General features: G+C 34.6%; 1 protein-coding gene across 6 annotated transcripts in view; it reads left to right on the top strand.

Annotated features, from left to right (window-relative positions):
- The first annotated feature begins 2537 nt into the window (after positions 1-2537).
- mtf2 (metal response element binding transcription factor 2) overlaps positions 2538-12381 on the top strand; it is a 25723-nt gene continuing 15879 nt past the window's right edge. For 5 of the 6 annotated variants that reach the window (XR_013287441.1, XM_077537886.1, XM_077537913.1 and 2 more), the window contains exons 1-3: positions 2538-2629; positions 4907-5093; positions 5819-5900. Coding sequence is in view for 5 of the 6 variants with exons in the window: in XM_077537886.1 (XP_077394012.1) it covers positions 2580-2629; positions 4907-5093; positions 5819-5900 (319 nt within the window). In the remaining variant the exon portion in view is untranslated. Of the gene's footprint in view, positions 2799-4906; positions 5094-5818; positions 5901-12381 lie in introns of all 6 variants that reach the window. The other variant, XM_077537903.1, reaches the window with a different exon arrangement.

Genomic DNA, 12381 nt, shown 5'->3' with positions numbered 1-12381 from the left:
GTAATAATAAAATTGCGTGTAGCTATTTGGGAATGTGAATTTACTTCCGGTTTCCTTCATAATAAAAGTATTTTATTTTATTTTTTTCAAACAGCACTTCCGCTACGACTAGTCATTTCAAAGCTGGTGTCTTTTTCTTTTCTTTTTTCTTGGTACGAACTATGTAATCTGGTCACACAGCGATATGCAATGAGTTTCTTCTCTGCATTAGGAAAAAAAAACATGATTGCAAAGGCAAATAAATAAATAAATAAATAAATAAATATACTTCCCGACCGTGGACAAAAGATTTGAGCTGGTGTGTAAGTAAACAGAGCACAACAACCTCAGGCTCACTTCTAACCAAGTGCTGCAATAATAGACCCAATATAAAACATAAAACACACAATACAGTATATCCAATTATATTTAAAGCACTTCTTAAATCCAACTCCTGCAGCACCTCTCCTGTCAGAATTAACTATCATAGTCCTTAAGTTGGTCCTGTGCTCTTCCACGTGTTGAATAATGTCATTTGGGTATTATCGTACACTACTATTTATAGAGGTTAAACAATGGATTGAGCGTTTGTACGGGTATGGATAAAAGTTTTAAACTGTATAGCATTATATCTCGCAGACCAATGCTCCTTCAACATAATGCATTCATCTGTTACCGGCAAATTCGGCAGCTTACCTTTTCGTTGAAGTGGGGTGGTGACTTCGCTGACTGGTGGGGGAGATGGGGAGGCATCGTTGGCCTCTGCACGCCCCTGCTTGTGTGGTAAGAAAAGGGCACAAGAATGCAAATATTTTGACCAAACTGTCAAAATGCGTTCAATTACCCAGGGCATAGACGAACTAAGCGAGTGCCTAGGGCGCTATCTAGTGGAGGGGGCTGCAAATTGCAGGGCAAAAAAAAAAAAGCTAAAAAATATTGTTATAAATGTCTACAAATATGGAATGAGCTGGACAATGTTTTAAAAGACTGGATAATTTTCCATATTAAAATAAAACTGAAACACAAGCTATTTTGGAGTTATGCATCTGATAGTTTTGCGGCCTAGTTTCTTACAGGTTTGAAAAAACAGTTTCTCTTGTACATGGATCACTGAGGTTACTAAGGTTATAACTTGATATAAATGTTTACATGAACATAGTCTATTATATCTGTTTTATATGTCCACACTGAAAGATTATGATTTGTAAGTTTCTATGCTTGCTTCCTTGTCAAACTTTGATGGGCATACCTTGCATTGCAAGTTTTGGTAAATGACGTGGATACGATCCTAATAATGTCACGACAATGTATAGCCTAATGTGTTTGGTGGTGGTGTGCTGGACCCCAGTTAATAAGCTTCAGGCTTCAGAGGGAGTTCATTTTTCACAAAATACAGGAAATGACTGCTCAGCAATATTTTTGTTTGTCTCTGGATGCAACATTGTGAAAACAAACAAATAAACAAACAAACAAAAAACAAATGTTCCCACAATTGCAAAAGACATCAATGGAAAAAAAAGAAAAAGAAAAAAAGAAGAAGGTTATATTCGAGATTCAATTTGGTCATTAGATGGGGTGTGACAAGAGAAAAATGCCATTTTAGGGGATACCTCAGACTCATTTGGTATTTTAAAAACTATTTCAAATGTTCTTTTCCTCTTAGTTTTTTTTTTTTTTTTTTTTTTTAAAGACTTGGTCTCAGGACAGGTAAACTTACTCAAAAACAGTATGTTTTAATATTTTGAATGTGGATTATTTAAAATTTGATGGGTGGGATGTAAAATGTCCTCCAAATCTGGAATGAACCATGTTTTCCATTAAGTGTTTTCTCTTCCTTTATTTTAGTGTTTTTTGTTTTGTTTTGTTTTTTTGGATCAAATATTTTATTTGTATTTTCTTTCTTTTGTAAACAATACAAACAGTGAGATATACAATTACAAAAAGGATCGTTAACAACCAAACATATACTGTACCGGTAAACATCTGACCCAATCCAAACCCACACCTTGGACCTTAAAAAAAGAAAAAGGAAGAAAGAAACAACTACTACAAAAACAACAGCAGCAACTAGAAATACTAAATCGTGAGGAGCAAGTTTTCCCTGTCAGTACTATTGCATATGGATTTGAATATATCACTTTCTTCATTGAAATAAACCCTTTACCAGGGGTGGGCCTCGATTGCCGAAGTCTTGCAGGTTTTGGAGGTTTCCCTCTTCTAACGCAAGCTGATTCAAATCAACAGGACCGTTATCACGCTTATGCAGAGCTTGCTGATGAGCTGATAATATACTAGCTGTGTTGGAGAAGGGAATCATCCAAAACCTGCAAGGACTCCGGCCCTCGAGGACCGAGTTTGTAATATTACAAATTACAATCAATAATATGAGTTAATACATGCTGAACTAAATTATTTTAATTAATGTCTGTATATATTTATTTGATTTTCGCGAAAAACGTGGCGGTACGTCCAGTAGTTGGTTTCACGGCCCCAAGGAGGAATATTCCCTACTGTACTTGCCGAATAAAAAAATACAAAATAAAAAAAAAAGAATCGGATGAGGAAGCTTCAGCGGCCGTTGAAGCTCTTCTCTTCCCACAATGCACTCGCCGACCGTCAGCGGGAAACCAAAATGGCGAACATGCTCGGGGTAAATGAACCGTTTGTTATTTTCTGAGAAAGGCGCAAAGTCGACACGTTTGGGCCGCTGTCGTTTGCTGTAAAAAGTGCAGGCGAACGGAGCGGAAGCACGAGAGACTCAAGCGAATATTGACTTTGTTTACTCCCGTGAGCTGTAGAAGCGGAGGTGCCCGAATGAGGTATTGTTGTCATGTTTTCCTGTGATGTGGGGGTGTGGGTCCGATTGGTCTGGTAGTGGCCTGGCTAAAGACGTCGCTCTGTGGGTGAATTATGCAAACACTTTTGACTCTGCTGCGGTTCTAACCTCGAAAGAATACGCATTCTGCGTCTTCAATGTCACCTCTAGATGGCTAGTCATCATATTTAACATGTGGTTGAGCACAGCCGTTCAGACAAAGGGACACCGAAATAAGAAACGCGTCTTTTAAAACGATATCTGTTCTGAACAAAAGTACATACAGCCGGTACTTAATTATCTGTCAAGAAACATATGTTATATATATATATATGAACTCAGGAAAAAGTATTGATTCGTCGCCTTTCAAAGAGGCAATTTGAAAAGAAACTTATTTTGAGACCTCACCATTTAAACTATCAAAATATGAGGTTTTCCATTAAACTTAATACTGTATTAATTGTCTAAACACTTTTAAGAATCAACACAAAAAGTTTTCCTTTTAAAATATTGTTTTTAAAAATATTACTGGCAAATGGTTGTGAATTGTGATATCACTTTTTTTTTTTTTTAAATGAAGCTCACAATAACAGCAAAAACAGGAAGAAAACGTTTTGTAAGAAATACACGCTTAAACGTTTGAGGGCATTGGCTTCATTCAACAGTATTTTTGTACTGTAGTATAATTCATTCCTGTTTTTTTCAATGCATGGAAATATTGAAGGGAATACAAAATATCACCATAGTGATGATTTCTATCGCCATCACATCTGTGTAGGAAGGTTGCAGCAGCACACCTGGGAGTTGTTTTGTTGCTTTGTTACTTTAGATAATCAACAAAGAAAGTGACAGACAAAAGCTTTGGCAGTGATTTAAATTATAAGCACTTTATGGAGGTTTTAATTGCTTGGGTTACATTGACCCCAAAGAAGAAGATATTAAATTTGAAGGTATGGTAACTGGAGCATTAAAAACACATTGCTTTGTTAATTTAAGGGTAGTGAACTCAAAGAAACATACCTTTGCTAATTTTGTGCAAAAAAATGTTAAATTAGCAAATGACAACCACTGGGGGAAAACAACAACAACCCACAACCGTTTTTGAAGGACAGACGGTTGCATTTTCCACAAATATTTTTTTGTAGCCAAAAACATTAAACCGATCTCTAGTTCCCTTGTTAATACTCCTTGGTTCACGTGACTCCATGTCACTGCTGTCTCTTATTGCAGCCTTTAAGGCCTCAAGATCTGAAGCAACCAATCACGATCTTATCAAGTCAATTGAGATCTTAATTTCTTTTGTCATTCTGTCTTTATCCGTTGAGGTTCAAAGAACTAAATGAAAATGGGTAGTTCTTTGTTTTCCACGATTTGGGAGTAACAGATTTCAATCGTCTGTCACCTTTAGTTTGATTACCTGTAATGTGTGAGTGACAGTAAAGAAAAAGCAGTCAGCAGACCACGATTGCGTGGGAAAATGAAAGGACACTAAATAAGTATGGAGAATCCTCCTGACCACATGCGATTGAAAAATTTGTAATTCCACAAGCGATCCTCAGATGAGCAATGCAACTTGTATATGCAATTGCCCTTGATGTCATTATTTTACACATGACCTAATGTTATGGTTTGTTTAAAAAAAGAAAAAGAAAAGAAAACGTACACCAACATAAATCAAACATAAACATGCTAAATACGGCCCACATTCAGCAGTACTGTTAACATAAACACATATGACAAGGGTTGACGTCCTATACGGTCATTAACTGTGCCATACAATGCATTCTGGGAACAATATATATGCAAAACAGGTAGATATAAACGCCCGGAACTCATATGGGCAAAGTGTTGCCACGTACCCATTTGCATTCGTGTTATTTTTTTTTTCGGAACATTATACTGTATTTACAGTTGAGCCCCGCAATTTAGGGCTGGTCTGCAAAGAGCAAAATCTGCGCATAATTGACGGCAATTGTTTATATATGTAAATTGAAAATGTTCTTTACTTTTATATATTATTAAATGAAAATGCTTCTAAACCCGTCAACCTTCCCAAGTGCTCCTCTTGCTAATTGATTCTGCTATTTCACGTCCCTTCCATCTATCCCCCAGAGACTCGGGCGTTCTGAGTCATTTGTCCGTCCAGCAGAGATCCCACTCCTCACAGCAGCAGGCTGTTCCTTTGTCCCCCACGAGCCGAGAGAGGGTGACCTATGGAGAACAGGACAGGTTCACCGAGGGACAGGACGTGTTGGCCCGGTGGTCGGATGGTTTGATCTACTTGGGGACAATTGCGAAGGTTAGTGCTCAAGGAAGGACGGTGGCACATTGACTTACGAGTCGGGCTGCAACTAATGATTATTTTAATTGTCGTTGAATCTGATTTGGAAAAAAATGTTTTAATTTCCATTCCTATATTCAAAAGCAGGACATTATGCCAAATTGAGAGTGTAGAAAATGCAAAAACATAAATATTGGTTTAGTTCCTGGTTTGGTACATAACATGTCAGAGAATTGTATATAAATGTTGATCATTGTTTCCAAAGTAAACCAGATGTTTGTAAATGCATTATTTTTTAAAATGACACAGACTAATCAGCAACGGATTCTGTCCTTCAGGTACACATTTGAACCAACACATGAATATTGCAGCACGTACTAACGTTGCATGGTATACCGATACTAGAAAAGTACAGCGATACCTGAAAGCCTAAATTGAAATGATACCACATGTTTGCGGTTCTGGTATTTCTGCAAATTTCAGCAGACACCAACAGTTGTTAAGTAATATTTTAGGTTTTTGCCATGGCATTCTTTAGGGCTGGCCAATATTCCTTAGTCATAGCACAGTGCGCTTGCACGGTAATGAGTCTCACATGACATCACGTATGATGACGGATTGAAATCTAAAATTTTGTTTCACCGTAGGCTCTATTCTTTCCAGGACGTTTTGGTCAAATTCTGGCCCAAACAAAAGTAAAGGGAAGACTGAATTGATTGAATTCTTTTTCTTGACTCTTGCAGATAGATCGGGACAAGCAGCGATGCTTTGTAGTGTTTGAGGATCGATCCAAATCTTGGGTTCTCTGGAAAGATATTCAGACAGGTAAGGAGGAACAAATTATTTCCATACTTGAAAATGTGCAACATGGCCTTTTTACCTATAATGGCTGCACGATTTTGGAAAAAAAGCTAATTGCAATTTTTCTGACCAGTATTGCGATTGTTTGAAGTTTGAAGTTTGAAGTTTATTGAACATATGCATATATACACGTATAATTATATAAACACATAAAGTTAAAAGTAAAAAAATAAAATAAAAGAAACATCCAATAAATATCTATGTATATGTTCAAGGGAGTAGGAAGAAGTTGAAAACTTATCCAGTCCTACCCCTTATTCTTCATATCCTATCACTTATTTATAATAAATTACATTTTTAATAAAAGAAAATATAATGCTACTCGTATAAAAAAATAAAATAAATAGAAAAATAAAAATACACAATAGTAACACACATATATACAAATTTCATTACACTCATATTAATACATCAAAGAAAAATAAGTAAATGAATAAATCATTTCTACAATCTTCTTAACTCATATCTGATTTAAATAATAATATTGAACTTTACTTTTAAACATTCTTTTAAATTCAACAAGTGAATTACATCTTTTCAGTTCAGTTCCCAAGTTATTCCACAAATTCACTCCTTTAACGGAGACACACCTTTGCTTAATATTTGTTCTTGTTTTGGGTTTTTTGTATACACTTGTACCCCTTATCTCATAAGGACAGTTTCTAATTTCAAACAACTTTTGAGTACTGTGGCAGAGTAGATTATTGTATACTTTATACATTATTTGTGCTATTTTAAACTCAACCAAGTCATAAAATTTCATTGTATTTAATTTAATAAATAGTGGATGTGTTGATTCTGTATATTTTGATCTATTAATAATCCTTATGGCTCTTTTTTGCAATTTAAAAACAGTGTCGGTATTTGTTTTATATGTGTTTCCCCAAATTTCCACACAATAGGTCAAATATGGTAATAATAATGTATTATATAATGTATATAGTGAATTCATGTTCAGGACCTCCTTGGTTTTATAGAGTATCCCTATGATTTTTGACATTTTCCTTTTAACATTTTCTATGTGTGGTTTCCAACATAATTTATCAACAATAACTACTCCAAGGAATTTATTTTCATACACCCTTTCTATTTCAATTAAATTCACCATAATTTTAACTTGATGAGTGATTGGTCTAGTACCGAAAACTATGAACTTGGTTTTATTTAAATTTAATGATAATTTATTCATATCAAACCAATTTTTTATTGTACTTAATTCATACTCCACAGTAGTCAGAAGCTGCTTCAAGTTGTCTCCAGAACAGTAGAAAGTTGTATCATCCGCAAACAAGACACTCTTGAGTATTTTCGAGACACAACAGATATCATTCATATACAATATAAATAATTTAGGGCCCAGCACAGACCCCTGAGGAACTCTATGAATAATCTTCAATTGTTTTGAATTTGTATTTTTAAACTGCACATACTGATAACTATCATCCAAATAACTTTTTATCCATTTATATGCTAAGCCTCTTATACCATATTTCACTAATTTATTCATTAATATAGAATGGTCTATGGTGTCAAATGCTTTCTTTAGATCCATAAATATCCCAACAGTAAATTTTTTATTGTCTATGTTGGTAGCTATTGCCTCTACAAGTTCCATGACTGCCATTGAGGTGGTCCGTTTTTCTCTAAAACCGTACTGATATTCACTCAAAATCTTATGTTTCTCAATAAAATTATCCAGTCTATATAAAAATTATTTTTCTAGAATATTTGAGAACTGTGGCAACAATGATATTGGTCTATAATTACTAAATATATGTCTATCACCACTTTTGTAAATAGGAATTACTTTTGCTATTTTAATTTTTGATGGAAATATACCAGTTTGGAAAGACAAATTACAAATATATGTAAAAGGTTTTACAACATATTCTATAATACTTTTTACCAGTGTCATATCAATATTAAAATAGTCGGTAGACTTTTTATTTTTTAATGTTTTTACAACATTTAATACTTCAATATCATTAACACCATTTAGGAACATAGTGGATGTATTATTTACAACGTACTTATCTATTTCATGTTTATTTCTTGTCTCTGGAATATCATTTGCCAAATTACTACCCACATTAACTAAATATTCATTGAAGTTATTGACTATGTCTGAAATTTTATCGATTACACTGTTTTTATCTTTTATAAAATATTCTGGATAATTTATTTTTTTAGATCTATTTTTAATTACATCATTTAGTATTTTCCATATTTCTTGCATATTGTTTTTATTCTGCTCTAGTAATGCATGGTAATGATCTTTCTTCCTTATACGTATAATATTTAAGAATTTATTTTTATAGGTCTTATACTTTGTTTCAGATTCCATAGTTCTTGTTTTAAGAAATCTTTTATATAAAATATTTTTCTTTTTACATGCATTTTCTATCCCCTTTGTCATCCATACCTTATTTGGACCTTTATACTTCCTTTTAATTTGAACTATTGGACAGTGTTTATTGTATAAAAAGTTAATTGTTGACTGGAATTCACTATATGCAGTGTTAGGATCGTTTTTTGAATAGACCTCAGACCAGTTATGCTTTTCTAGGTCCAGCTTAAAGGCAGCCATGGACCTAGGTGTTGTTAATCTTTTTTCAATTGTGTAAGTTGACGGCTTCATAATTTTTTTTTCAAAATAATCATGAAGAACTGCAAAGACCGGAAGATGATCACTTATATCATTAATAAGGAGTCCACTTTCTATTTTAAAATCTATTTTATTTATAAATATATTATCTATTAATGTAGCTGTATCAATTGTTATTCTACTTGGTTTCGTAATGACAGGGAATAAACTGTTACTATACATCATATTTATAAAGTCGGTTGTTTTCTGGTGTCCATTAGGATTTAACAGGTCAATGTTAAAATCACCACACATTATTCGCGTTTTTTTATCATTTGTATAACTAAGAATTTCTGCTAGTTTATCGTTAAATGTGTCAAGACATGACCCAGGTGTCCTATATATACAACTTATAATTACATTTGGTACATTTTTCATATGTACCTCAATTGTCACACATTCCATTACGTTATCCATGGCAGTTGTCAGATGTTCAACTTTACTACATTTAAAAACCTTATCAACATAAATTGCAACCCCTCCTCCTCTTCTGTTTTCCCTATTCATTGTAAACAGTTCATATCCTTCCATCTCAATATCATTTGTTATCTCATTTTCAAGCCATGTCTCTGATATGGCTATTACATGGAATTTGTTAATTTTACGCAAGCATTCTTTAATTTCTGCAACATTTTTATGTAGACTTCTACTATTAAAATGTATAATTGAGAGTGCATAACAATCATTATCTATATTTACATTTAGTTGTTCATTTGTATAATACTCACAAACGATATCATAATTGTTGCTACCAAAAAATGTATCTGGGTCAAGGGTATTTTCTAAATCAGATATCTTATATTCCGTATAATCAAATATTTTAAGGTTATTTCCCTTTATGTACAAATTTGCCATTTTGGCATTTTGTAGATCTTAGTCAAGTATACTATACCCAGCATACTATATATTCTTTCAGTTTATTAGTGAGTTGCGTTGGTCATGATGTCATGATGATTGTGATTCTAGTTGCGATTTTTGTGTTTTAGTTGAAGTTGAAGTTTATTGAACATGTGTGTGTGTGTGTGTGTGTGTGTGTGTGTGTGTGTGTGTATATATATATATATATATATATATAACACATAAAACAAATAAAGTAAAAATAAACACATTAAAATGCATGAAAACACTACAATTGTGAGTCAGTTTAGTTTAAGACAAGTAATTTGATCAATATTTTAACAATGTAATACTATGTCACTATTTGATTAAAAGTACACGGCGGAGACGTCCTCTTCTGGTGAATATGGTAAGGGGGGAGCTTTGACCTACATTATGCTTCTAAACCAAATAATTTGCCAATAAAAACTAGTGTTGTTCCGATACGATATTGGTATCGGCAGAGGCCCCGATACTGCATTAAAACAGTGGTATCGGTATTGGTGACTACTCACAAGTAACATGCCGATACCATTAATTCCAACGCTAATATAGGATTTTGGATGCAGCATCTTGTGTCTTGCTCGTGCACGACATTCACTGAATAGTGACATGCTCACTGCATGCCGATCTAAGATATCCTATTGGCCCTTGAATGCTCTGAACCAATGGCAGGACAGCTTTTTCATGTTGAGGAAAAAAAACCTTAGGTATCGGTATGGTATCTGTATCGGCCGATACAGCAAAGCTGGGTATCGGAATTGGTATCGGGAGCCAAAAAACGGTATCGGAACAACACTAATAAAAACAATACATTGAGGCTCAGGCTATGGTGAGATTACAATATAGTTACATATCCAGAATAACAACACAGAATGGAAAATAACACCCCAATTTTTTTTCGTAGCATCATTCGTCAATTTAATTCAAACAAGACAAAGAGAACCATTAATAACCGAATGTAAACAACCTTCAAGTATCAAGTGTCAACATTTAATCAAGTAAAAACATTGCACACTATTATGCACTTATATCAAGTAGGGGTGTGAATTGCCTAGTACCTGACGATTCGATTCGTATCACGATTCACAGGTCACGATTCGATTCGATACCGATTAATCCCGATACGAATTTACAAGTCGATTGTTGCGATTTTTTTTCATTCAAATTTAGAAAATACTAATACTAATACAGTAAGCTTGTAGAGTGTAATATTTATATGAAAATGTATTATTTATTTATCTGAAATTTCAGTCTTATAGAGGTTGTAATCTGTTTCATGTTTGAACAGCATTAAAATAAAATATTAAGGCTTAATGTTCCGTTCATATAACATTCTTCCATGCTCAAGGTGTGAATCCTAACCCGAAGTCAGACATTTTGTTGAATATTTTTTCATTAAAAATGGAAGTTTAAAAATCGATTCACACACACACAAAAAAAGGCAATGATGATAAGACGTTGAATCGGTAAGACTACCGAATGAACAATTCTGAGCTCTTAAAAAAAAAAACAACAAAAAAAAAACTTTTTTTTTATTGAATCGATTCGAGAATCGCGCGATGTAGTATCGCGATATATCGCCGAATCGATTTTTTTTAACACCCCTAATATCAAGTAAACAAACCTTTAAAACTCAATACTCATGACAAAACTATTGTATTAACAATTAGTTGTTCCGATACTGTTTTTTGGCCCCGATACCGATCCCGATACCCAGCTTTGCAGTATCGGCTGATATGATACCATACCGATACCTATGTTTTTTTTTTTTCCTCAACATCAAAACGCTGTCCTGCCATTGATTCAGAGTATAGGATATCTTAGATCGGCATGCAGTGAACATGTCACATATCAGTGAATGTCGTGCAAGACACAAGATGCTGCATCCAAAATCCTATAGTAGCGTTGGAATTAATGGTATCGGCATGTTACTTGTGAGTACTCACCGATACTGATACCACTGTTTTAATGCAGTATTGGCGCCTCTGCCGATACCAGTATTATTATCAGAACAACACTATTAACAATGAAAAACTGAGGTATATCCATTGTGTGCATAAGGCTTTTGAAGTGACTAACGTGAATGCTGCTGTTAGCTATGTTGGCACGGCCAGTAGTTGTTGCTTCCCCTTTGCAGTCTTTTTTTTTTTTTTTTTTTTTTTTTTTTAGCCTGCTTGATAGTCTTCATACTGAAGTCGGTGGTGTTTTTTTAAGTGTTGATATAAGTTGGTCGTGTTGCCTCTAGATCTAGCTGATAGCACATTTTGTATCTGGTGCTTTTCTTTTGGTCCACCTCATTTTTGTCGAATCCGAAATACGTCCAAATAACAGACATACTGCCCTTCTTTGGCACAAGTTGCTCTCTCTCCTCCTTTGTAGTGGCAGAAGTCCCTTCTTCCATTAAATCCATTTCGGGGCACAGCAGTCACAGCAAACCTCGAGGTGCACTTGTTATAGTTGCGCTGTACAGAATGAAGGCCCCCGAGTACCCAAAAAAAAAAAAAAGGCACCGGAGCGCAGACTAACTTGTATGAGCCAAGAACACTGATTGGCCAGCGCCATTAAGACTCACGCATCAGCAATTGTGGTTGGCTAATACAGCTATCACTCAAACACCAAAGGGGAAAAAAAGAAAAACTATCTAAAACCGCACTGTTTTGCGATTAGGTTATTGCACTTGGACAAACATCGATGTCGATTAGATTTAGATTTATCGTGCAGCCCTAAGGTTAACATTTGATTTAGTTTGACTTGCGGGCTTTGGCTGGCAATGTCATCCATACCCTTCTGTTGGTTGCAAAGACTTATCTATCTCCCTGCTGTGGTTAATTGTTGTCTGCATGTCTCACATTGCCACCACAACAGCAATTTGATGAGCTTGTTTCTGCATGGTTGCAGATGAAACGTTGTACGGTTTCAAAT

This window comes from Festucalex cinctus, chromosome 1, assembly GCF_051991245.1.
Source record: "Festucalex cinctus isolate MCC-2025b chromosome 1, RoL_Fcin_1.0, whole genome shotgun sequence".
NCBI classification, from domain to species: Eukaryota; Metazoa; Chordata; class Actinopteri; order Syngnathiformes; family Syngnathidae; genus Festucalex; species Festucalex cinctus.
Note: the sequence above shows the minus strand (reverse complement) of the source record. Positions and strands in the feature narration are given on the sequence as shown.